The 27,922-nt window shown below is 39.5% G+C and overlaps 1 protein-coding gene and 1 long non-coding RNA gene across 18 annotated transcripts in view; both read left to right on the forward strand.

Moving 5' to 3' along the window:
- Positions 1–4,754, forward strand: part of GALNT9 (polypeptide N-acetylgalactosaminyltransferase 9) — a 429,083-nt gene extending 424,329 nt beyond the window's left edge. For all 12 annotated transcript variants that reach the window (XM_072024316.1, XM_038187419.2, XM_038187422.2 and 9 more), the window contains one exon: positions 99–4,754. In XM_072024316.1, the coding sequence (XP_071880417.1) occupies positions 99–245 (147 nt within the window). In that variant the 3' untranslated portion in view covers positions 246–4,754. The remainder of the gene's footprint in view (positions 1–98) is intronic.
- Positions 4,755–20,017: 15,263 nt separating this feature from the next.
- Positions 20,018–27,922, forward strand: part of LOC110352437 (uncharacterized) — an 85,873-nt gene continuing 77,968 nt past the window's right edge. For all 6 annotated transcript variants that reach the window (XR_011803770.1, XR_011803773.1, XR_011803771.1 and 3 more), the window contains exon 1: positions 20,018–20,265. This is a non-coding gene — a long non-coding RNA (uncharacterized lncRNA). The remainder of the gene's footprint in view (positions 20,266–27,922) is intronic.

Consider the following 27,922-nt stretch of genomic DNA (forward strand, 5'->3'; position numbering starts at 1 on the left):
ATATTGCTTTCTATGAATTTACAGACCTAGCACTTTTTTTGTTCAAGACTGTTTTGTTTTTTTATTTCTTCTTCTAACGATTTTTTTCTTTCCTTCAGAATGGTCCAATCATCAGCAGAGACACTGGCCGTTGTCTAGAAGTGGAAATGTCCAAGGATGCAAATTTTGGGCTCAGATTAGTCGTGCAAAGGTGCTCGGGGCAAAAATGGATGATTAGAAACTGGATAAAACACGGCCGACATTGACTGCTGGGGCTGAGAAGCTGCCTCTCCTGCCATTGCCCATTGCTCAGTGTGCCATATCTTGCAAGGCATTTGTCTTAAAGCAAAACAGTTTGAACAGGACTTGGATCTAGGGAGTCCCCCATAGTTGGGCATTCAAAGGAGGGGGAAAAAAAAAATAAGAAAAAATAAATAAAAGCAAACACATACATGCCCTATTTGACTGTTCCTTGCTCCGGTAGATGACCTGGGAAGCTTAAAAAGAGTTTTCTGTTGATTTGGAAATCTTTGGAAGAGCAGAAAACCACGGAAAAGTGTTTTCCTTAAGCTCTCCTAGGAGAATTATTAGACAGATGTTTCTATGAGTTGAAAGGAGAGATCCCAATACTGCCTCAAAAAGACAGTTCTCCAATGGGTAGCTTTTTAGCTTTAAGTTATTGACTGGTGCACAACTCCTATGGTGAATAATCATGTGCCTTTTTATTGTACTTCGTATAAAAGGGAAATGGAAAAAAATCCTACCTTTTCAGCATGTCTGGTTCATTGTACTAAAAAGAAGACCTGTAAATAACACTGGAAAACATAATATAATATATGATACATTTCAAGGTTGATTGTTTAGGAGTTTCTATTTCTAGAAGGAGACTGTTCTGCATATGTTTACAGGTGGTTCTCAACCTTTGAGCTGCTAAAACAGCATTTTAGAGACCTCTTCGATAGACACAGGTAAATGTTGAATAAGTAAAATAACCACATGCTCCATTATATTGCCACATTTTATATTTCTTGGCTGTAAAGGCATCACAATATAGCACTTGCATATTTAACTCTTTTGAGGCAGCAAATGTCCTAGTAGATTGACGGATTTCTAGAGGCCTTTGTTGGCCCACAAGCCCCGACTATAAGCGCAAGGCTCCCGTCCTGCAGTGCTGTGCCTGCAGGTGCACTTTGTCTTGCTCCAGCAAGTGTCTGGGAGCTGGGGGTGGAGAGTGCTGGATGCTCATTACTTCTGAAAATAAGGTGACTTAGGTGCCCGCTGTGGAACTTAGCAACTTGAAGCTTCCATTTTGTAACCTATCCTGTGAAAATGTCAAATGTGAGCAAACACGCTTTGTGAGCACCATCTAGACAAATTTCCTGAACAAACCAACGAAGTATTTTCAGTATTTGAAAAATAAAACCCCAGCACTATGAGAAGAAATTAGAGCAAGAGAGAACTAGGCAGCATATATAAGTAATGTTATTCTGAAATATAGATACTTTACTGTAGTCAACCTGGTGACAGCACCTTTGTGAACCCAAATTTAATAACGTTTCCAGTGGTTCATGCAGTGTCTGTGCACAGGTAGCAGGACAATGTCAAAACCTTATCCAAAAGGCCATCAAAGTTGATGACCAGCATCAAGGTCAGCAGGCTTTGGGTGGGGGTCCATGGCAAACAGCTTTTCATTGAAGAAAATTCAGTCATACTGAAGGAGAGACAGGGACAATACCTTGTATTGTTTAATATTTTATAGTACTTTTAAGAAATGTTTGGCTTTGTTTTACTGGGGCAGAAAAATAGGTAATTGCAGATGCTACAGTACCATGAATCTTGGTGATCTGTTTCTTGAAGAGCTTTTACCATTCCTATGGCATGCTGAACAGAATAAGATGGAAACAAAGATAATTTGGGGGTTGTCCTTGGATTTACACTACTGCCCATTTTCAGTGCCCAGTACAAAGCGTTTGAATGTAGCCATGGTGGGACTGAGGGCTGGTCCTGGCACACTTCGAGCCAGAGGTCGTGCACTGCAAAAATCTTGCAAGAACTAGGCTTTCAGTCTAAGAAGGAAAGCAGATTTTTGTGGTAGTTAAATGGCTCTGAGATTTACAGAATAATGTAAAAGAATTAAAAAATCCTTAAAGGTAAAAGAATTCAAAAACCCTTAAAGGTGAGGTTGGTTTTCTCTGTGATTGTCAGGTTTTTTTAAGACTTACTGAAACAATTTCTTATATTTAAGAAATAGAGCTGTTGGGTTCTTTTTACTTTGGTCTTTATCTGTCTGAACCACTGCTTTGACCGTGGAATTAACATGGTAAATCTGCATGTGAGAGGGTCTTAAATATTCTCTCATAAAAGGACGAATAATAAAAAAAAGCCTTGACTATTATCTGTTTTAACCAAAGTCTACGGGTCTCTTTTCATTATTTTATCCTTAGAATAATCTGAAGTCCTGCTTAATGTTGTTTCAAATTTTTAGTCATGTTTCCCACAGTGCAGCAGTCCAGATCATCTGAAAAGTATTTAATATAATTTAATATGCCTTGTAGTAGAGGAAATTCTGATGAGAACAGGGTTTTCAATGGATGTTCTGTTTAAGAGTTTATAGCATTAAATACTAGGTCCTAGGACAGAACAGTAGAAGGCAAGAAGAGTATCGGATCTTGCACACTGCTGTGTATATGTCAGGGATAGCAATCATGTCTGATCATAGTTTTGTAAGCATATCAGGAGTCTGACTCCTGTATGAAAAAAAAACAACACCTCTATCTCCTTTGAGAACAATAAACTATCTTCCAAGCTGACTTTATTCTTGGCTGGATTAAAGTCATTTGTTCCTCACACAAAATTGTCCACTAGCTTTAGTGGTTTACTGGTTCTGGAGGCATCACCTCCCAGTGGAGAGCAGCAACGAGTAGGAAGAAAGAGTTTAATAAATAAACAAATAAATAAGTAATTGAGGTATCGAAGGACTCAGTGGATTCCACTAGAATTACATAAAGATCTATGTTGTGCTCATCCATGAGGCATGAAAACTCTTCAGGACTATTTCACATCCAAAAACAGTTAAACTCTGGTTCCACGGAAATGATTTAACACAAAATTTTGAAGACTAAAGCAGTTCTTCATGCATGCTCTGAAACTGTTGAATCATCTCTGTCAGTTTAATGAATGATTTGGGGCTTGGCATGTTTGAAAATCAGGCCTTCACAGTCTTTTTGAAACTATTTACATCTCTTTTCATCAGCCTGGTCCTTTTTAAAAACTGTGTTTTAGTAGACGGAAATCTCACTTGCTGTATGACAAGGGGCATAATCTATCTGACACAGGATGGCTGAAATTTTAAGTATTTAAGCCATAGCTAATAAGGTTTAATGAAATAGCATCAGCCCTAATCTGTTCGTTAGATCAATTACACAGCATGTAATTCCTTCAGTATCCACCATTCAACTGACATGATTCATTTAAGAGCCATACCAGAGCCCATTATGGCCTGTAAATTCCATTGTAAGAACTTTAAAAGTTGTGGTTCAGGGAGAGACAGATGTATTATTATTCAGTTAAGACACAAATACCTTTGGGATTTTAGTTAGTTAGTTTGCTTATATAGTGAAAACCTTGGGGAGGAAGAACAGCCCTCAAAAATTCCTTCAACTGAAAATTATTCTAGCAATGATGTTCCATTTTTAAGATGGTATTGCAAAATAGTGGAACTGGCTAACAAGATGCATAGAAACCAAGACAGGATCACATCTTCACACATCTATAAATACGGATGCCACCAAAATAATATTCTCTTGGGAAGAAATCACAGACTTTATACAATTTTGTATTCCTTCATGAAGAATACCCATTGAAAAGACCACTGTTGTTTCTTTTTTTTTTTCTTTTTTTTTTTTTTCCTGGTGACATTAGTGGACTTAGGGTGACAGCTGTGATTATGCATAGTTACAAAGATATTCATGAAACAATGATGCACTGAGTATATTCTCCTAGAGTTGGAGTCCGCTTACCTGATGAACTAAGGGAATTCAAAGAGTAAATACTGAAATCATATTGCTGGTAATTCTCAGTGAATTTAGCACAAAGCACATCAATATTTACATCTAGACAAATGTAATAAATTAGCTTCAGATTCTCACTTAACAGTCTCCCTATTTTCCTCTGATAACTGTTGAAAGTACCTTAAAATCCTTATGATTACTGATAACTGCTGAAAGTATCTTGCAAATCCTTATGTCATGTGAAGATTTTAGCTCTGTCTCTACAATGCCCCCATCATGTATGGCATCTGAAAGAGATTTACAATGACCTCTCTGATACATTGTAATGGATTTTAGAATGGTTTCACAAAACACATTGACTTATTTTTAAAAAGTGTTAAAATATGTAAATAAAGTTATTGCCCTTGTGGATTACCCTAAATAAAAACAATGTTTCTCTGCCCAAGAATATATACTTATAAATTTCCCAGTGAAGCAATACATACCAACCTGATTTCAAAGAACGGAATTTCTGAATCAAGAATATACTTCAAAGACTCGTAGAAGCGCTTACTACTCTTCATAGAATTGCAATTTTCTATTGGCCATCAAAAAGTGTTGCCCAATTTTTAAACTCTTTGTAATAAGTTTAATTAAAAAAATAATAATGCAGTAATTGGAAGGCGAGTTGTGACTGCAAATAATTTTTCGTTATGTGGCACATCATGAAATCAATTTGTATTTACACTTGAAAAGTTAATAAATTACTATGCATTTTACTGCTGACATGCGCTGCATTTTTTATTATTGTACATTTGGGCACCTTGTATTAAAATTCAAAGGTGTCACACAACTAGAAAAAAAAAAAAAAGCTAGAAAAGCAAATAATATATGGATGTTTTGAAATGTAAATTGCATGTAATCTGTTCTAAAAGGTAGTTAGCCCATTTCTAAGACGAGCACAGCACGCCACTCAGTGGATTGTGAGCTGTTTGAAAGGGGATGTTCTGTGCATGTATCTCTAGACATTCATTACAGATTTGGCCCCTGAAAATGCAGGTCCAAAATGAGACTGATATTGTTACAGGCTACGATTGCATTGTAACTGCTAGACCTCAGGGAAGGCTTGTCTTGCAATTCCAGTATAAAGACATACTAAGATAATGCTTGCAGGTACCAATCCACACAGTAATACAAGCTATGTTCATATATATTCCCTTGGGAGCAGTAAGTGTTCCACTGGAAGCATTCATACGTAGATTTCTCCATTAAAAAATTCTGACCTTTCGATCAACGTTCCTGATCTCTTTGAACTGTGGGGAAAAATAAGCTACTGAAGCACAGAGGAAGCTGGTGATGAAAGTGTTCTCTTGCTAGGAATTTTTTATTGGGGCTGTGTTTTGATAATTGATATCTCTTCAAGCACAATTGGTCTGTCAATGTTGTGTTACTGTTTTAAAGAACACTCCCACAGCCAAAGAAATGGAACAATTTATACTTCCCAAATCACCTAAGTTAGTGAAGGACAGAAGGACTGATCCCACACCCTGTGACCGGGCCTGTATCAATACGGAGGCCAAACGTGCAGATCATAAAATGTCATTGCTCTACGGAAGCTAATGGAAATTGGAGAACACTAGTAATTTATAGGCCTAGCCTGTTCCAGCTGACAGCTGTGCTATTGACTTGATTTTTTTTTTTGGCTTCCAAAGTCACTTTCATCTTCCCAATGGCAACAGAAAAGGGATATGGAGTCCTTACACGCTCCCTTCCGTGCTGTCATACCAGTGGCCTATGCAGTCCAGCACCTCATCTCTGAAAACAGCCAATAACTGATGTTTAGAAGAATGAAACGGGAGACAGGGAATATGTCTACCAATCCTTTCATCATATATTGCCCCCTAATTTCAAAAGGTAAGGACTCCCCAAGCCAGAAGCTATACATACCAACCATTCTGTTTAATGACTACTGTGGGCCTTGCACGTACACACCTAATCCACTTGCACCTCCGGATGTCAAAACATCCTGTTCAACAAATAGCACAATTGCCGTGTGAGTCACTCTCGCTGCTTTTAAGCCTACTGTCAATTCATTCCATAGGATGCCCTGTAGTTCTCTCATAAACTGTGAATAATTGCTGCCAACTCTTCCTTTTCTCACCTCGTCTTAGTTTGACCTCTGTCATCTCCTGTTAAATATATTTCAGAACTGACTGAGCGTCACACATTTTGTATTGCTAGCAAACAACTTTGTAGAAGTGCAAGCAGATGCTCTGTGTCATATATTGGATTGGGTGATAGCAAAGTGAGAACCGATCGGGTTTCTGAACTGCTCAGCTGTATAAAATATACATTACTGGTTTAAACACTGATTTGGGAGCTCAGACAGACTGTTTCTCCTCCGTTAGCATGTATGCACAAAGTTTGCAATTTGCGATCAAAGAGCACAGAGCAGCTGGAAAAGCACCTGACACCTTCTTTCATTCTGGTGGAGGCAGGAGAAATGTGCCCACATCCTGCTCCGCCTGCCAGGAAGGAGAGCTCAGGGCCCTCCCATGGGTTATGGTTGTGTAACCAGGCTGGGGACTGCTTTCCATGTTCCTCACTGTCACAGACACCTCAGTTTCTGTGAACAATATCCAGTGAAATTAGGTTAAAGTAAATATTTTGTCATTAGTTCTGCACCTGACAACATTTGTACCAAAGAAGTTACCAGAAGCCTCAGATTATTTTCTGCAAAGACGGAATATTATCTGTGAAGAACGAATATCATCAATTTAGCCACTTTTTTTTTTTTTTTTAATCTAAAAATCTTTATGAGTCAGCTGTGGGTCATTTATATGTGCCTATAGCTGAGCACTAAGTAGCAGAGAGAATGGCTTCTCAGTTTACACATTGCTCCGCAGGTGTTTTTTGTTTTGTCTATCTGTTGATCATGTAATGCAACCGAGCACCTGCATTAGGCACATTTTGCCTCCTGACTGGTTAGTAGAACTTTAAAAAGAAGACAATAAGCACTGAAGTAGTTTCTTCTCTGTAATGGTAAGGTAAAAGCAAAGGAACAAAAATGTTATACTAGAATTTACCAAAAACAAACAAAAAAAAAATCATAACCCATGGGGGAAAAAAATCTAGCTGGCAGAAAGTCCTTCAGGAAAAGTTTCTACTTCAGTCTTGTAACTAAGAGTTATGGAAATAGGATGATAAGGGAAGGGCAAAGCATATTGGGATTTCCTTGAATTGAAAAACTTGAAGTTAAATATAAGAGAGTGAGCTGAACTGTCCTTGAGCAAGCAGGACTCAATAGACAACAGTTCACCAGGTGATCAGGACCTGGGTTCTCTCCATGAATAGCTGAGCTTTAATAAAGGGATTTCAACCAGAATTCAGGAAATATTTTTTCTGCTTTTGCAGTTTATTGCAGTGAAATTTGTCCAATCTATTGACAGAGCTCCAAAACACACATGGGTTGGTGCTGTGGTGTGTCTGCAGTGAAGCATTTGCCAAAAGCTGTGGAAATTCTCTATGTGCTTCAAGTGTTGGCATTCTGTGCAGAAAATGGTGCCACCTATCAGCAAGAAAGAGGAAATTAAACCACAAAATGATTTGTTTAAACTGAAGAAACTGCTATTTTCATTGTGACTGTGATGGTTTTCTATTAACAAGCAATTAGCAGGATGTTCGCCTTGTTCAGAATGGTTTTGGGAAAATGAGGTGCCGACCTGGCTGGCTAATCTCAGACTGCACGAGAAGGTCGCAGCTAGGCAAACGTGGGATGTTCTCATCTTGCTGACCAAAAGGGTAGAAAGTACCTGCATCAAGGGTGCAAAATGCAAATCAACCACACCAGCTGAGGTCCAAATCACTAAAGATACGTAGTTAGATATTTTTATGAATCTGAATCTAAACAACTGTGGATTTTTTTTTAATCTTTTTACATAATATAGGTCATTTTGAGTCACTCTTTTAAGTGTAGGCTCACAAGTGATATAGGTGTTTTGAAAATGTTATTCCTTGTCCTTTGGAAAGGTACACTTTGAATGATTCTGCTGGAGTTTTCTTTCAGAATACACCCTATATGTCCAAGGTATGTGCTTCCCTCACAGTCTCAAGCAATCATAATACTGAGGCCCAGGGTGCTGTATTGTGCTGCCTTCTTTTTCCGAAGACAAATTAAGTTCAAAGCTTCAGCTGGGCTTCTGAGGGGCAGTGAGGGATTCATGTGGTGTTCAGCCTTTAGCAGAAAAAAGTCACGACACTTTTCATCTCTTAGGAGCCTGCTTTACATTTTGAGCTTGGAGCCAAAGTTCTTTTGTAAGTCTGAAGCAGTAACAGACTTTTTTTTTTTTTTTTCTGTCTATCAGGCCACAGTGACATAAGGGTACTGTTCTTGATACCAGTATCTCCCTGAGTTTAGATGAAGGGGATTTTTGTATGATTATTAAACCTACTTAAAACATAATTCTAAAGTTTAAGAAGTACTTTCTTAACTTCTTTGGCAAGGCAAAATAATGGACTGTCAGTGGCTTCTTTTTCCTTTTTATTCCTTTTGAAATGCATTGATAAGTAGAGCCAAAACTTCAGTCTGAGGTAAATGTGCATGGATTCACTGTGACTCAAAGAATTGTTCTTTCTCACACCAGAAGAGGTTTCTTCCTAAACAGACATAAAATTGCTGGTTGCTTAGAAAAATAAGGCTCCTAATTACTTAATTTTTGCCAGATCTGAGCACTTTGTGATAATTTGGAGCTCTAATTTGCTTATTGGGCTCAGAAGGACCAGCAGGCATCAAGTTAATTTAGTGACTCACGTCTCTGAGGAAAAGGAAAAAATACAGGTTTTAGGATTTATTTTGGTTTTGTAAGCATGAGAAAGAACTGCAGAAGTCGCAAGCAAAAAGTAGCTGCTGATCATAATTTCTGTGTTGAAATGTACACTTTGGTTCCCTGGAGCATTTCATAGTGAGAATTAAAGTCTAAAGAGAGGCACTATCAGAAGTAAACTATCAGAAGCTTATCACAGGATCTGCAGATATTTCTAAGTGCTGATATGATTCTCATATATCTGAATGCTTCACAAACACTAATGAATCTATCCATGCAATATCCTTGTAAGGTATCTTCCCCCTCACAAGGAGGAGGAATTGCAGCACAGGGAGGATGAGGACTGATTTTGTCCTAGCTCATTTCCTCAGCACTTAACTGAGGAGCATAAGGCAGGCTCATCATCACTCATGGCTACATCTGGAATGAAAAGGGGCCCCACTGGAGAGGAGGTCTCTTCTTTTTCCTCTATCTATTTTTCTCCCCCAAAATTGAGCTCAGGGTCTAAAGCCACTAAAGTAAACAGTTTGGTTAAAGTGGTTCACCAATGGAAATCTTGAACAAAGCAGGGTGTTGACTGCCTTTCTTGAGTGAAATAATGACAAGATGTACTTCCTCCTTTATTCATGCATGCAGGTAAAAGCGGCTCACGATCTTCAGTGGAGTCGTTGGATTTAAAGCTGAGCAGACACAGTTAAATCATGGGTAAAATGGATTTAATTGGATGGAACATAGTAGGCAAGAATGTGTCCCCTCAGACCCACAGTTAATCATAATGGTAACTTGCTGGCCTCTGGAAGAGCTAGTCCACATTAACCAAGTATATTTATTCAGGTCATACCTACTTCAGTTTTGTTGAGTAGCACATTATTAAATCCCTTCAAATCTTCCTCCAAAGAGAAGTGTCACCTAGGGACAGTGGGTTTTTCAGGAGTAGCTTCGTTTTTATCATGAGATGGAAGTCAGCAGATGCTTCTTTGGATGCCAGTTCTAAATCAGTTTTTATGGTTCTATTTCTGGCATCATTACTCCAGATTTCCAGTCTCGCTTTTCACCATCCACAGCAGTTTCTTTGTTCTACAATAAATTCAAATCACAGTCTTTATATCCAGCCCTCTAATCTGAATTGCTCAAGATAAAAACCTCACAAGGAAAGCAGATTAACACTGGAATTTAAACAAAGGGGGGGAAAATGCATCAAAAGGAGGGAGATTTCCAGATCTAGTTGATGATTTATTTCCCCATCCGAGTAAGCATTCAGGTCTTATAGATAAAATATATAGTTTACGTGGAGAAGGTTTGTCCTAAAGAAGCCTCCATGCACTAAGATTTGTCGTATATAAAAAAGTATCTAAGGGCTGAATTTTCTGCAGACTTTATACTGTACTGTGTATTTCACTAAGAGACCTTTTGAAAAATCTTCTTTCTCCTCTTGTTAATGTGCTGGTGAAGTCTGACTTTGGTGTAAGATTGTAATTTTCTTTGTATGTATATATCATTGTGATGCATCTCATGCACCTTCTGTGTAGCAAAAGTATGTTGGAACCAAGCAGTAGAAAAGCATCAGTACCATCATAAAACTGGAAAAGAAAAAGTGAAGACTGAGGAGATTTTAAACTATTTTTAATATTTTTGCATTTTTTTTCCTCTGCCATTCCTCCCTTCCTGCCGTAAGGTGAGAATCTTGCAGCCAAAACAAAGTTCTGTTTTAGTTATGTTTTGTTATGCCTTACCACTTTTTTTTTTTTTTTTTTTTTTTTTTTCCCCAAAAGCTTTCTTACATGAAGCCAATGAAGTAACTCTAATCTCAAATGTGTAACCACAAATTACAGGAGGTCAGGAAGGACTCACTTTTGCTTGGATGGTATTTATGGTCCTATGGTCCGTAGGCAGTTCATGGGTAGGGAAATGCAGGGTGCTCTTCTATACAATCCAAAACAATTTTATCAGAACTGCTAAATAAAAATCTTAATAATCTGGAGTTAAACAACTGGGTGTTTTTATCTTGGAGAAGGAAAAAAAAAAAAAAAAAAAAAAAAAAGAAACGGCGCATTTAAATTTCACCATATGCACAGTAACTTGCAGTCAGTAATTAAATTCTCACAACATCCTTTCGCAGTGCCAGGCAGAGCATATTGGCTTAGGGTGGCCTGGATGTTGAGTCTGAACCAAAATGATTTCTAACAGCAATCAAATACATTTTGAAACGTGCTCATAAAAATGCTAGCTCAGAGGCTCAAAGCAATAATGATTCATGTATTAGCAAATGAACCTGTCCTCTGCAAGCTAGCCCCTGAAATGTAATAAGGGATCAGTCCAAGGTAAGACGGAAGTGTATTTATTAAGATGCTGAGAGGTAATATTTTGTGATGGGAGTTTGGGGTGATGTCAGTGGAATAGCTATGGATGGAGGTGTTGGACTGGTCTCTGGAAGCCATGTTCCATCATGGACGCCTTTATCAGATCTAAACCCACAGAGGGATTTAGGTAAAGTAATTGCCAGAAGTCTCCCTGTCCAGTCGGTGTAACCCAAGTTTACCTTCTTCAGCCGGTGTATGAGCAAGGCAACTGAGAACTGAGGTGGCAGGGGATACCTGTGGCACTGCCTACCAGCTGAATTGCCTCAGGCAAGGCAGGCAAAGGCCTGGGCACAGGTCCTAGCACTCTTCAGATAAATAAACCAGCCACTTTCTGCTATGACCTCTGGACATGTCCAAAAAGAGAGAATGTGAGAGATCATGAACATCCAAAATAAATATATATATTCCCCAAAGCCTTTTTTTGGAGCTGCAGCTGGCCAACTCCTTTCTCTCTCACTGTGAGCAGGGAATGGCTCCATGTTGCTGTCCTGCTGAGGGGAGACACAAGGGCTGGTGTGCAGGAGGAACGTGGGGCTCAGGGTGCTCCCCTCACATATTCCTCTGCTCTTCTGAGGAGTGGCAACATGAAGAAAATAAAAAGGAGAAGCCGCCTAGAGAGAGAATCAGCAAGGATTCAGGTATTTTATGGAGGCAAAAAATCTTTTTTAATAAATACCTATACAGAATCCCCCCACTCTGTGAATCAGAGATCACAGTCCATTTTATCCCGCTGGTTTTAGTTTGTAGCTGGAGGCCATTCAGCTAACTGGCTTTTAGTGAATCACGGAATGCAGGGAACAACGACACAGCTTTCATACTTCAGAGAGCTGTGACCTTTCCAAGTACAACGTAAAAAAAATGCCAAACTGCTTCCAACAGGTGGCCATGGCCTTCAGCCAGAGGCTGCCAAGGGCGTTCCCCTCACAATGGAGGGGCTCTTCGGGGACGCGCTGCCCCCATTTTGCCCTAGGTGGGCCATTGGCAGGGGCCTTGCCACAGGCACTGCAGCCACCCTCTTGCAGTACTGCCACCTCATGGGCAGTGAAGCTGTGGGCAGGAAGAAGGAAGCTTCTAGAAGGAGGGCTCAGGGCAGCAGGCGGGGACTGGGGCCCTGCTGAGGAGAAGTGGAAAGGAGGTGGTACCTGAGGGGCTGTGAGGGAAAACACACCCTGAGGGAGCTGTGTTCCTTAGCCTGTAGGGCCTCCTGGCTGGCCTGTCTCTCTGAGGTGCACAAGTGCCCTGAGGAAACTGTGATTCCACAACTATGTGCCCCAGAGAAGCTGGGGAAACCCTTTGCAGCCCTTTCCTCCTCAGGAAACAGGCAGATGCCTTGTGAGACACTGGGTGCTGTGGTGTAGGAGGCAGGAAAAAAAAAAAATTGGTGCGTTATAATGGTTCCTACATATTTTCCATGGTCTGTGGGCAAGAGCAAACATAATGCACTTCATACTCTTAACACGCTGAATTCACTTTTCTAACGCGCAGATATATTTATTTGCCTTTCTGAAGCTTGTGCGTCTCAGTTCATAACGCTATTTTATGCCTTATGTGCAATATCCCTTTCATTCCCCTGCAGTAGCATCCATGTACTCACAGGTGCTTAAGATGCAAGGCAACATTTAGTCAAAGCTTCAGGAAAAACAACAAAAAATAATTACTTCCTTTAAAAAGAAAAAAGCATTTGTGTGTTTTCAAACTGAGACAGCAACTAATACTGGCAGAGCCTGGAATTCTCTCACATGAGACTGCTGTGAGATCTGAGGGAGAGATTTAATCAGGATGAGGGGCAGCTATCAGAACAGGCTGTCATGCCTAGAAAACCTCAAATTATGCACTAATTATCCACCTACGCTGCCAGAGAATAAATAACTAATGACTTCAGCTTACTGTGCTAAAGATAATTCCCATTGTAGCAAGTTTTCTGTCTGCATGTTTTTTGTTGTTTGGGTTTCCTTGGGGATTTTTTTCCAGTGTGTTGGAGGTGCGATAATTAGAAGTGTTCTTGTTTGGAAAGAATAACTGAGCGGGCTTTGAGGCTCGCAGCCTCTGGAGCAGAGGAGTCAGAGCTCAGGGCAGTCACCTCGGAGGTGACGAGTCTTGGTCATTTCCTAACTCCCGAAGGCGCTCCCTAATGATGTGCAGCCAGATTGCTGTTCCCAGTGCCACGGACCTGGATGTGCCCCGCAGACCTATGAGGGAAATCTGTCACAAGGCCACGCAGCTGAGATGAGCCACCTCATGGCTGGTGGCACCTCAGGAGGGCATGTTCGGTTCTGCGTGTGCGGGAGGAAGTAATTTGTGGCTGCGATTAGAAGTGGGGCAGCCATGGAAAAACAGCTGGTGGGAAGCACCGACAGCAGAGCTGCAGACCATAGTCCTTTGTTCTCTTGTTGAAGCTAGTTGACACTCATTGGTATGACTATTGCATTTTTCAATAGAAATCCTGGTTTCCATAAACATACTATTTTCAGTAGTAAAAATGGTATAAAAATTGTAACAATGGTGAAGATACCATTTTTAATTACAATTCTCCATCAGATAAAGTCAGTGCCCAGTGTTTTCCTTACTGCATCTGCTTGCTTAGTCTTTTCTACTCCACTTTCTTGCATCCCCTTTAATCACGGGAAGGAAAAACAGATTCAGGAAAACAGGCCTTGTCCTCGCAAACCAAGGAAAATGCTGACAAGACGAGTCTTTGTGAGTCAAGGCATTAGAAGTATTGTTCAGAGCTGTAAATTTCTGGAGCTGTGATCAAAGGGCACCAAACTAGATTATGCTAATGTATGTGAGTGAAAAATAATGTCAGGAGGAGTTTTAATATGGATTGATGTATCCCTCAGACCACCTCAGAGCAATGAACTGTAAAAAAATAAATACAGATGTTTTGGCTGCAAATGGCTTTCTTTTTAGAGAAGAGGTTTTGACCCTGCATCCTTAAAGTATGATCAGTTTTTACTATTCCTGACACTAGCGTCTCTTACAGCCTTAGCTTTACCTAGCAATAACACTGAGAACAACAACAACAAAAACCTTTGCTGAAACTATCTGATACTTACTGGTATGGCTATTGCAGTTTTTAATAGTAATTCCATTTTCCATAAAAATACAATTTTCAATGGTTAAAAAATGGTTTATAAAAATGGTAAAGATTTAATTTTTAATTGCAATTCTCCTCCATCAAGTAAAGTCAGTACTGAGTGCCCATAAAGTAGTGAAGGCTTTTGCGAAGTGGCTGCCATGCTTCAAAAATGAAGAGGAAGGAATACAACGTGGATTCTTTGCCTGGTTATTTCTGCCGCATTAATAAACGCCTCGATGCTCCTTTGTCTAACCCCGAAGCAGATCTCATTAGCTAACACCTTCCGCCAGTCAAAGACAAAGGTTAAATCCCAGGATGGATGTGTGGGCCCACATGAAATTAATTCTGACCCTTTGCAGTCTGAGCTTTGTCCTTGGAGGCCTGGGGGGGAACAATAGCTTCGTGCCCTTGTTCCCAAGGGCTAGCAGAGCTCTGGTACTGATTCAGCAGTCTCTCTTGGTGAGGTTAGGATGATGGCAGAGTTTCATAATCAACTCTTAATTGCATACTCAGTCTGAGCTTGGGAGCTCTTTATTTTTTAATAATACCTTCCTGTTTATAAGTACACTTTAGGTGCCATATTGCTGCAGAATACTAATTCACTTGAATTCGTAATTGCTTTCCTCCTCTGAGACTGGAAACGAAACCTAAGTCTGGAGTAGATTGTCCAAAGATTATTTTAATTAAATAATGGAGACATCTCAGGTGAGATGTATTTAGTCTCTGATTGTCTTTTTAAGTGGAGAGTAGTTTATGAAGAATTTGAGTTGGGAGAAAAAATGAAGAATGGACTCTGATGTGGTCTATGGTCAGTGCACAGCTGTGCAGATACTAGACTTTTCTTTGCAATCTTTTTTTATAAATATATATATTGTTTTTTTGTTGTGTGTTTTTTTTTTTGGGGGGGGGGGCGGCGGGGTAGCATTTATGTGCTTCCTTTTTTTACAAATAGGAGAGTAAAAGACCTTCTATTGTGGAAGTTTTAGGTTTTCTTTGCCTCAAGTTTGAGGCAAGGCTGCTGGCAAAAAGGGGAATTACGAAAAGAGATGTGAAATTAATTAAATTGACACTTCAAGAAAATACCTAAATCATTGCAATTCTCAAAGCAGCAGCATAAAGCAAGGTTGTGATGTTTTGCCAAATGTTATTTTTTATGAGCAAAAAAACCCCTAGAGGCTAGGTTTGATACAGTTTTTTGAGGGGGAGGTATTTGTTTAGCTGCAAGCAGCTTGGACATCTTTCTCCTTTCCTGTATCTGTCAATAAGGAACTGCTCCTGGCATGGCATTTTTATTAATGAATTATTAGTAAGATTTGAATTCAAAATCTGACATAGCTTGTTTGGTTTCTTTTTAAAAATACAGAGCATGCTATAAAACTCATACAAATCCCTTCCAGCTCTTTAAGGATCCCAGATGTTATTAATTAACTATGAAGGATCTTTAATATTTACATATTAGATCCTCTGTTTACGTGTTGTTATCTCCTTTCCTATATCTTTCTTCTCTCTGCTTTTAATTTTGAGTAATTGACTGAAGCTGGTGTGCTTGTTAACACCAGGAATAAATCTGAGGAAGAAGGGAATTAGGAAAAAGATGAGAAACAGAAGGTATGTAGTCTTACAAGTCAGTTTGTGTGTTGTCTTTTTTTTTTTTTTTTTTTTTTTTTTTTTGAGCTGCTGTTTCAGTTTGTGTTCTAATTTCTTAATAACTATTGAACACTATCTTCTATAAGCAGTCTTGATGATGAAATTTTGAAACCACTGCTCTTGCTTAGGGTAAGCATCTGTTGGAAGAAGCTCGCTCCTGTGCAAAGGAATTAATGTAAGGGTTCAGACATTCAAAGCAGGGCATTAGAAGCAGCTGGCTCTTAACACTGGCCTCATGTGCTGGGATGAATTTTATCCATGTTTCATATATTTACAGTCCTGGACATGTCCTATAAAGTAATGAGAAAAATAGCCCACATGGGAAAATGTTATTGACTGTTTCCTCTGCCCTTCAGTGATAAATACTGCATGACTGTCTGCTCATCCTCTGAATTAAAAGAACAATCCAATATCCATTTTGGTTTCTACATTGTGTGCCAGTATGACAAGCTCTTTCCTAGTCTTCATAAAAAGCAAAATCCAGAGAGGTTTCTTCTGAACACTGGATGAGAAAATAAGAGTAATACCTTCCATAGAAAATCTCTTGTGTTAAGCTGTTGTATATACAGTTATGATTTTCCTTTTAATTTGATAGTGGAGATGCTTTCAAAGCCATTAACGTAGACAGAATTTTATACCTTGCACATCTTTTTACCATTAAGATCCCCAGGCCAGCCCATGAAAAATGTAGGCTGTGAAGACTTGGAAATGTTTATTTTGTCTGCTTGCCCGTTTGCAAACCATGCTGCAAAATCCTCACCTACAGACATGCTCTCTTGGAGCTTTTCAGAAATATATTGACAGTACAAAAGCAAGATTCATAGTTCCAAGCCCCAGTTCTTAGCTGCAAGCGATTTTTTTTCCTTTAGAGGAGCCCTGATGATCTCCATGAGCAAAATCAATGCAATTAAATGTTTATTTTCCCCAGAATATAGGCAGTCTAGTTAGTCTTAAACCAAATATTTTTCTTCCGGAACCCCCTGCTGTAATTCCACTGCTCTGTGCAAACATCCAGATTTTATACCTTAACACTTTAACATAAAATTTCTCCAATTATTTCCACACCTTGAAGCACCAGCAGCTGAAAATAAACAGGGCACTGGCAGGCTTTTGTTGAAACCCACCATCTCGTGATTTCATGGCTTATGACATTGTGTTTGAACTGCGCTTGTAAATTGTCACCAGTGGGTTCCTTTGGGCAGGGGACCAGATTGACCGCTTGGTGCCCTGCTTTGATACCCAGCTGTGACCCCTGTATATTCTCCTTTTAATGTTCCTTCTCCTGAGTTTACTACATGCTATTATGCCATTCTGGCCAGGTCCTTAATACCATCCCTATTGATTTCCAGGAAATAAATGTCAGATGAGGTCTGTATGTCACTGTGATCCAGCTCTCCTCCACATGCTGGTTAGCTCAGGTGAACAAGAGACTCTCACAACAGAGCTGGGAAGGAGCGTAATAACAGCATGCTTTGTGGCCTCTTCTTCTCTTAGGAGAGACAAAAGTAATGCACGTAAATGATCAAACTCTGTACAAACACTGAAGAGTGTTTCAATACCGTGAAGTAGGTGTGGGTTGTTGGAAGGCTGCTGGGACTGCGGGAGGTGATACTGTTCATTCTCACATATGGCAGATTCACCTGGATCCCACTGTACTGCACCGCTGTGTTTGCACAGGTCCAGCTGATGAGATCTGATTTATTTCTTGCAAATCAGCCCAAGGAGAAATCATCAACGCATCAATCTTCCATTTTGCATCTCATTATAGCAGAATTTTATTAAAACAGAAATATTCACAATCCCTTTCCTCACTGTTATACATTGGCAACTTTGGAGGTACTGATTTACTGCCACTGTGATTGCGGTCCTTTCTTCATGAAATACAGCAGCTGGCAGAGCCTAGGTATGCATTGCACTGGTATAGCTGATCCATTTTACGTTAACTACGTGTCCTAATTTTATGTCCGCTGATCAGCTTTTGTTTATGGCATTAGACTGAGGCTTGCCTTACTGGATCCAGGGAGCCCTGTAGCCTTTGTCCTGCCACATTTTCCCACAACATGTCAACAGTGAAGTGGAGAAAAAAAATCCATATACTTAGTAAAGCAATTTCAAGTCTATGTAATAAAAATATAAAAGCTAAAACAAAATCCACATAAAATGCCGTGTTGCACTTCTGGAGTCCGGGACGAAACGTATGCCATATATTTATTACACATACATTTCATTCTGTAATTCAAATACAAATATGTAGAGATAATAGCAAGAGAAAATACTTCATCTGTGTTAAATCACAATGTGTTGTTTGATAAGGACTCAGCATTACTAGGTGAATTTTTAACAGCAAACTCTAATTTGGGGAAGAGTTAGTTGTAGGAGAAAGAGTGGACTGTAACAGTAATATTGGGTTAGTAGTATTTCTGTATCTTGAGAGTTTGTAAGGCAGAATATGCTGTGCTTCTGTATTATACCCTGGAAAAATACATAACCAAGAAGCTTAAAAATAAGTTTGATTTCACTTAGCATAAATATTTCTGTTCTCCTGAAACTTTTGCAGACTATAGCAGTACTGAGAAAATGTTGTCTTCTGTTCTTTTCAGCTCGTATCTGCTCTTGGTTTTGTTGTGGAAGGGAGGTGTGGGGGGAGTAGCACAGGTGCTGCTTTTGAAATAAATTTATTGCTCACCTTAGTTAAGTTTGGTGTTTTCCGTTTTCTTTCAAGACCTGAGGTTCATTATGCAATTCCATTTTAATTAGTACTTTTATAATTATTAAACTATGCAGACATGACTTGCAGAACTTGAGGATATTTGGGTTTGTTTCTTTTTTGGGTACTTAAAAATTTTAATGCCATCTTCTTTGTGGCCATTGTGGTATCTGGTAAATAAGGAATAAATGTGCCTCATGAAATGCTGAAGAGTGGGAGTCTGGCCAAAAGGCAGAATTCACTGCAAAATATCCTTGAGGAGAGAAATTGGATTATTTAATTTAAATTAATTCACCTAATGCCTGTCATGCAGAGCCTTGCTAAAATTCAGCATAATCATTTCACATACAAGATGTGTGTCAGACAGGGGACCTGATTATTAAGTAGGAATTTGCCCGTAACTCCAAAGCTTTCAGCATTTTTTCTGGCATCTTGCTTGTGCCTGAATACACCTGAGTGAGGATTCAATATTTGGAAGAGCGGAAGCCTGGAGATTCCTTTCACCTTTGGTAAGAACTGGCTAAGCTCCAAACTGCCTATTTAGTGGTTGGTTAGCTTTATTTACTGTCTCCGTCAATAAAGCATTTACAGCCACTGGTTGGCTGTTTGCTTGAATTGTTTTAAGCAACTGTATTATTATTTCTCTTCTTGCAATGGGGAGCCATTCCCAGTTCTCCAAACCCACACATCATCGCTGTCCTATGCTATGCAAATAGCAGTGCTTGGGCCTGGTCCTCCCCTACAGCCACAGCAGCAGCACGTTATACATATGCACACACATTTTGTAGCAGACCTTGACCATTGTATCAGCCATTGCATTTGCAGTTCTAAACAGCAAGAAGCATTTATAGTTAATAATTGTATTTTATTATAAGACTAGCAGTTACAAAGACAGACGGTTTCTCCAATACTGCCAAAGCTGTTCCATCTAATGAGAATGTATTGCCATGGCAACCAATGGCATTCGGTTGTTGTTTTTTTTTTATATATTTTTAAAGTAATTAAACTCTCTAAGTCAATTTGCCCTTACTTGTCAGATTAGGAAATGGTGTTTATTGCTTTCTGCTGAAGCAGGGAGGTAGTTGGAGGGCCAGCAGGACCAGAGCTACTGCAGGAGAAATCAGGCCCTTTTTTATGAATTATTTGGTTTCTAATCTGTGGAAGGTGTGGGAAGGCTCAGTGATGGCTTCTGAAAGCTTGCATTCCAGAAGGATCAGTGGGGTGCCTGCTATATGAGGGTGTATATTTAAATACAGAGGCTTTGCTATGTGACTAGGTGAATGTACAAAATGCTGTCAGACATATGTGTGAACATGATACAGGAAAACAATATCTGACAGAAATATGAGTGGAATGAGAGACGGCCCAGATTTCAGCTCTGACATGGCACTGTCAGATATGTTTACCAGCCTTCATATGCTATAGAACACGAAGTCTGCCTCCATGCTTTCCCCCTTTCTTGTCAAACCACATCTTAAAAACTACAGCTGTCAGACACCAGATCTTAAGAGGTTTATTTTAGCTACAAGAAGGACATCGAGGTGCTTGAGCGAGTCCAGAGAAGGGCGACAAAGCTGGTGAGGGGTCTGGAGAACAAGTCCTACAAGGAGCGGCTGAGGGAGCTGGGCTTGTTCAGCCTGGAGAAAAGGAGGCTCAGGGGCGACCTTATTGCTCTCTACAGGTACCTTAAAGGAGGCTGTAGAGAGGTGGGGGTTGGCCTGTTCTCCCACGTGCCTGGTGACAGGACAAGGGGGAATGGGCTAAAGTTGCGCCAGGGGAGTTTTAGGTTGGATGTTAGGAAGAACTTCTTTACTGAAAGGGTTGTTAGACACTGGAACGGGCTGCCCAGGGAAGTGGTGGAGTCACCATCCCTGGAGGTCTTTAAAAGACATTTAGATGTAGAGCTTAGGGATGTGGTTTATTGCAGGACTTGTTAGTGTTAGGTCAGAGGTAGAAGACCCATGAGTAAAACTTTGTCATGTTTAGTGGCTGAAACTGGAAACCCATTTTACTTCAGATGAGCCTGAATGCCAGATTTCAGTTTTTCATACCAAAGCGGAGTTGGATATGAGTAGTCTTAGTTAAAAAAGGAATTTTGTAATTGTGATGCTACTGAACTACCTTCCTTAAAAATATATAATAATAATAATAACTTATTTAACTTATTTTTCATTTAACTGTACATTTTTCCTGCTACTTAATGAATAACTTTGTTCAATTTTTGTGATATTTTTGTTTTCAGAGGAGATACTGGATTTTGAGAGATTGGTGGAGGAAAAGGGCAGTTTACAAATACATCTCTGAATTTCTTGTGTTTGTACTTACATCATGTGTCCAAAGGCTTATCCATTCATCCACAACCTACGCCATTTGTTTCCTTCTCCCCTCCTCACATGTTTTAATACACAAATGGAGCTCTTTCAAGTAGGTGACGTCTTTGGACGGAGAACCCTAAGGGGTTCTCTGGGTGTCTCACTTGAAACCAGTAGAAATCTCTGAAAGTGTAATTAGGCCAATCTGCTAAATCCAGGTGCCTTTTTAACATGCTCTTCTGAATATGAAGCGTTTTGTTGATGAAGTTCCCTGAGACAAATCAGAGCTTACAAATTGTCTTCAAAGTACATTTGCTGCCTTCCTGAGCAGGTAAATAATGGAGCAGGAGAGCAAGCTGCAACCACATTTTCCTTCTTCCTTCCTTCAGAATCCAGGCTAGATGATAAGAAAGCAAGAGTGCATTTGCCATGTAGGCTCGTATTTCTGAAAGTGAAGAATCTCACCTCTACACCCGCTCAAAACTTTTGGGGAGGTAGGGATGGGAGAAACCCTCTTCAGTTGTTTAGTCCTGTTGACTCTTGCTACAAGAGTGCACCCTCAGTAAGTTCACAGATGACACCAAGTTAGGTGTGTGTGTTGATCTGCTCAAGGGTAGGAAGGCTCTGCAGGAGGATCTGGATAGGCTGCACCAATGGGCTGAGGCCAACTGCATGAAGTTCAACAAGGCCAAGTGCCGGGTCCTGCACCTGGGGTGCAATAACCCCAAGCTGAGCTACAGACTGGGAGCTGAGTGGTTGGAAAGCTGCCTGGCAGAGAAGGACCTGGGAGTATTGGTTGATAGTCGGCTGAATATGAGCCAGCAGTGTGCTCAGGTGGCCAAGAAGGCCAACAGCATCCTGGCTTGTATAAGAAGCAGTGTGGCCGGCAGGGCTAGGGAGGTGATCGTCCCCCTGTACTCGGCTCTGGTGAGGCCGCACCTCAAGTACTGTGTTCAGTTTTGGGCCCCTCACTACAAGAAGGACATGGAGGTGCTTGAAAGAGTCCAGAGAAGGGCGATGAAGCTGGTGAGGGGTCTGGAAAACAAGTCCTACGAGGAGTGGCTGAGGGAGCTGGGATTCTTCAGCCTGGAAAAAGGGAGGCTCAGGGGTGGCCTTATCGCTCTTTATAAGTACATTAAAGGAGGCTGTAGAGCGGTGGGGGTTGGTCTATTCTCTGGAGACAGGTCGAGGGGCAACGGGCAAAGTTGCACCAGGGGTGTTTTAGTTTGGATATTAGGAAGAACTTCTTTACTAAAAGGGTCGTGAGGCATTGGAATGGGCTGTCCAGGGAAGTGGTGGAGTCACCATCCCTGGAGGTCTTTAAAAGATGTTTAGATGTTGAACTTATCAATATGATTTAGTGGAGGACTGGTTAGTGTTAGGTCAGAGGTTGGACTCGATAATCTTGAGGTCTCTTCCAACCTAGACAATTCTGTGATTCTGTGAAGACTGGGAGCTGGCATCATCAAAATGTTGCATATCCCTCAGCTATTAAAATGGGGAAAGGTATATAAGAAGAAAACAATGATAAGAGCTGCAAATGTAGAAGGATGCAAATCAGGAGTGAAATATCATGTAATTTGATGGCAATGGGGAAAATACTGGGAAATCTATCCCATCTGTGCTCTTGGTGTTAGGAAGGCAGAAAGAGCTGTTAGGAAGTCACGGAGTATGAACTCTGGGTACTTCTATGCAAAAGCTACAGTAATGAATTCCAATCTTGCCTGAGAGCAATTTTTAAGACAGGTGCAAAGGAGAGTTTGGAGTATTGATTTCTTTAAAAAACAATAAATTGGAGTGAGTTGTTAAAAATAAGTGCTGACTGGAACAGTTCACATTAAATCAGTGCACAGGTAAAGAGGGGCAGGTTCAAGGGGGGAGTATATCAGGATTGAATTTTGGATCCTGTAATCACTACTCAGTAGGGTCACTCCTTCTTCCATTCAGTTCCCTTTCCTCTGCCTCCTTCACTGTAGTAACCCCTGTGGATAGAGCTCCAATTAATAAAACTTACCTTTATGTATGCATTATCATAATACAAAGGCTCAAGGGGCACACAATCCCTTCATGCCTGAGAAAATTTAAAACTCATGATCCTCCTGGGATGCTTGCTGGGAAATAGAGAAAGGGAATAAAGGGCAATCTAACATTTCTGCTGAATGATGGCTACTCTTTGCAAAGTACTGTGAAGCTTGTTAGATTCTGAACATTTATGGGAACCTTATTGCTATTAGATCCTGTGAAATGACTATAATTAAAAATGCTGGTCCTTTTACAGGGAAGATCTGCACTGCATGCTAAATCATTTTCTTGGAGGAACCTGGGAGAAATTATAAATCTGATCAGTACAATATGAGCAAATGACCAGAAATACTTAAATTGCCAGTATCTTTAAATGGAAAACACTGCTACTGCCAGCTTCGAATGCACAAATACACTCTCCCTTTATTCTAGGGACACAAATGCATGCTAACTTACTTTATTAATAATAATTTTTGTTTATTATTTGATCCATCGCATGCACCTAGAAGGCTTGGGCACATCCTAGCACATGCAGTAGTTTCTATAGAAAGTCAACTACCAAAATATATAAAGGATATAACGACAAAGTCAGTTAAAGAGAATGGGGTGAGGGAAAAGTCAATGGTCCAGTAATGCAATTAGGGCAGAGTTATAATTAGTGATCAAAGCACTCCAGCTTCCTATAACCATTGCCAAGTGCTCTTCAGCATGCCAAAAGGAACAACTGTACGCCAAGATTTGTTAACAACTTAGTGGTGTTGGAGGATTTTTATACATGCACCCTCTGCACATTCACATATCATACAAGTTGTTGTCCATTAACCAGATTTAATAATGCTTAGCAGAAGTGAGATTTTCATAAATAATCACTTTGGAGTGCTAAAGGGACAAATGACAGGACAATCACATTAAATAACAATTTTTTTTTACATTTTGGCCTTCTGAATACAGATTATAGTAACTTCCAGCTGAAATATTTTTCCTGGAGTGAGCACAGTAAGGTAATGCCTAGGGCCTGGAGGAAGCCAAAGGTGCCTGAGATGCTGGCTCACAATGCTAAGTGACTAGGTATCAGGAAATTTTTGTACCCCCCGCCCCCGCCCAAAAAAAAAAAAAATAAAATAAATATATATATACATATATATATATATATATATATAATGAAGAATACTAAATGCCTATTTGGCTAAGGCAGGTTCACAACAGATAGCATGGAATGGTTACCCACAGACTTTTCTTTTTGATAAAACCTTACACGTGCACAAGGTATCATCAGTTCCTCATTTGGAATCATTTGTTGAGTGAGAGGTCAGCCATAGCTTTACTTTCTAATTTTTATTTTGTTCAGTATTTCATCCAATTTTGTGTGAATCTAATTATGTAAGTCCCAAATGATTGTGTGTGGGTATTCCTTCTTGGTTTTACAACTTGACTTCATGTAAAATACTAGTCTCAAAAAACATTGAAAAAGAATCTTGTAGAAGGTCTTCCTTCCCAATACTGAAACACTCCTAGAGTCATTCCAAAGTGACTTTTTGTGTACTTTTTTTTTTTTTTTTACCAACGTGAGATAAATTTCCATAGGGACAAATTTAATTAAGCTAACAATCTTGCTAAGTCATGTAGTTACTAGCTAGTAGATAAATAAAATGAACTCAGACTTATTTGTTATTTGTTCTCAGTCTTTAATCACCCAATAGTAATTCCATAATTGAATTAAAGTACTTAACCATTTTAATGCAAATTGACTGGCTTATAGCTCTTCAATGAGTAAATTATTGCAAATCTGGTACCCATGATATCAACGTTATTCACTTACAGTTAATTTATCTTCATAATAGTTGAGCCACTTTTCATTTATTCCAGAACTGGATGTTTTTGGTTTTTGTGTTTTGTTTTGTTTTGTTTTTTTCTGGTAGAGATTGAAAATTAAGAACTTGGATAAAAAAAAAAAAAAAAAAAAAAAACAAAAAAACTTTATTTGTTTCTGTCGGTGTTTGGTTTTTTGTTTGTTTGTTTGTTTTTTCCTACAAAAAGGCTAAAATATTTCTGACAAGAAAAGGATCTAGGAATGATCCAGATCATAGCAGCAGGCCAGCTTCCACTGCAGTTTTACTAAAGCACAAACAAGCGTACTGTAGGCAAGAATAATGTTGCAAAATATCTCAGAAGGAAAACAAGAGCCCTTATCAAAAAATACTATTCATTAATAATTCCTTTTTAATGGCTAAAAAGAATACAAGTGCTTGTCTGTAGAGAGGAATTGTCTTCATTAGGAAGGCAATTTAATTAGAGCAACTACTTATGACTTAACAGACTATTTTACCAAACATGCACTACTTAAAAACATGTTTATATGAGTTCTAAAATAATAACTAGGAAAAGTTTACTGGAGAAACTGTACATAGACGAATCTATAACTGCACGTTGCAAAGACTCATGAATTTAAAAGTCAGCAAGGCAGGAATTAACTTCAAGTGCAAGGTCAACTTATTTGCTAGTTAGAACAGGGTTATCGGACAAGCTAGAAGTGCTGGGGATTTTGATGTGAAACAGGTTAAAATGGAGATTTTCACAACTGATAACTAATTATCGTCAATTAGCATTTGGTAAGCAGGTGCCCTTACCATATAAAAGGAGGTGGTGGATAGATAGTGCTTTTCCTGCTGTGTGGCTTATAGGATGGTGAAGAGTTTTTGTTTAGAGAGAAGCCTTCTGAAATTACAGAGAAAGGTAACTTCTTTTTGTTAGATTCATTGTGCTTGAAAGGCCTTGACTTTGTCTCATAGAAGTAAAATAGTGCAATGCTTCAGGGAAGCTGGCCTGTAGGGTGGCAGTGTAATGGCGAGGAGGCAGAGCTGAATTTCTGAGGGAAAGAAGCAGAAATTGGTTTTGCTAATTCTGAAACAGTCAGATTTCTTTGTTAAGAGACAATAGGTTAGCTTTGTCCTTCCTGTGTTCTTTCAGATCTGTCTGATGTACCTGTCTGCTAGCTGGCTTAACCAGACCAGTTTGAGGCTCTGGAGGAGGAACTGGTTGGCGGTCCAGGTGGCCAGTGATGGGAGACTGCATGGTGATTTTTTGACCATTGTTAGATTAGGACTCAAGATCCCCTTAGGTTCTCCTGTTCTTTCTTTGGCATCTGAATTTGTAACAGTCTCTTCCGTGACAAAAATCCCTCCCATATGATAGCTCAATTATCCTTGTCTGTGCTAAGTCTACAATGAGTCTAAAAGAAGCCTGGAATGAGATTCCAAATGCTTTTGCAGCTATTAGCAGTATCTATAATACCCTTACTTGTTAAACTTTCAGAGTTGTAACATGTTAGTTTCTGGCATTTTTGACAGTGACAAATAAATACCAGGCACAGTGGGAGCTCGGAGCACATAATGGCTTACTTGAAAGAGTTTTACTCAAGGTTAGAAGTTAAGGTTACCATCAAAGGCAGCTAATTGGATTGCAGGGCTTGTTTCCTCTTTAGGAAACATCAGATGTGCAAATCCTCCCATGCTTATGCTTTCCACGTACTAACAATTAAAGCTTTTTACCTGAAAACACCAGACAATTGTATGCAGAGAGAGGGAAAATCTTTCTTTTTGTGGAATAGTGGAGAGAAAATGATGGGTGATACTTGATTAGGGTAACAAATGTACAGGAGCTGGAAAACTCACCCTCTGCTTTGTCTGGATATTCTAAATGAAGGGTTTAATTTGGAAATGTTGTTACAAATCTGTCTGGACTCTAACTCTCACTAACCTCTGGCACTTTGAGTTTCTGCTAATGAGGTGCTATTTATCAAACTACTCAGCTATACGTTCTTTAAAATGGCTCTGCTGGTAATATGATTATTTGATTCTCAGACTGTCACCTCTGCAATCTCTGATCATTAGAATTACCTTCTCTTGTCATTCGCTTTCACTTTGCAGGTAAAAAAAATAATTTCTGTCTTGATAATGGATATGTGTTGGCTTAGCCCAGAATGTCCTGACCAACACTTCCTGGAGCATGTGCTCTTTTCTATCATATATGAGAACAAAGCATATTTCACATATTTAGTATTCCTATAATCTTTAGGCTTGGATTTTTCTGAAGATGTTAGTCCTGTGACCTTATCTGAACGTAACAGCAACTTCTGGAGTGGAATTGATGGGATGTGGGTGTTAAGCATCTCCCAGAACTGTGGGATGCTACCTGTTAAATGTTTTCTTCTATTGCTTCAGCATGTCTGTAGCATGTAGAGATGTGTATCATGTATTAGCAAATTTGCTAAATCTCAGTGCTTCTGTTAGGAAAGCAGAAAGGTGTTTTCTGACTATCAGAAGAATGAGGTTCCAAAAGTCTCACGACTAGTGGGGCAAGCAATCTAAGTACTTGCAAACTGCAAGTACTTATGATGAAACAGGGAAAGCATCAGTATTTTATAATAAGGAAAGAAAAGCATCAAAGAAATGCATGCTTGTTGCAAGTCTTAGTATCCCTTTCCTAATTGTCATCACACTTTACCATCACTGCCTGTTATTACTGAGGAAAGCAATGGTGATATCATGGGCTATTTGTGACTGTGGCTTAGTGTAATTAAGAATAATGATAACATAATAATAATGGTCTTGTACTGCAGCTCAGATGTCTCTAGGCAGTGGAAGTAGGATGGTAATTCCTAGTCATTTAATGAAAAAAATTGTTGCTTGGGATCTGCAAAGGGAGGGGAAAGAGGCTAGAAAAACTGTTGTAGTCAGAAAAATCTGATGCAATGTGTTTGGGATGTGCCAAATATGTTTCTGGGAACTGTAAAGATGGTTATATTTAACAGAACATTAGCATGAGCTGTAAAAACAGATGTTCTCCCTCAAGGACAGTGATGAAGCATTAATTACAGGTAGAGATGAGTTTAAATGAAGACTGGAAAAGCTGCTGCTACTGGAATCTTTTCTTGGTAGAGCTGATTTATTGTAGCTAACCTTGGAATACAAGTTCTAATGAAGATGAACCTTGAAACCAGGCAGG

The sequence above is a fragment of the Anas platyrhynchos genome, chromosome 16, assembly GCF_047663525.1.
Source record: "Anas platyrhynchos isolate ZD024472 breed Pekin duck chromosome 16, IASCAAS_PekinDuck_T2T, whole genome shotgun sequence".
NCBI lineage: Eukaryota > Metazoa > Chordata > Aves > Anseriformes > Anatidae > Anas > Anas platyrhynchos.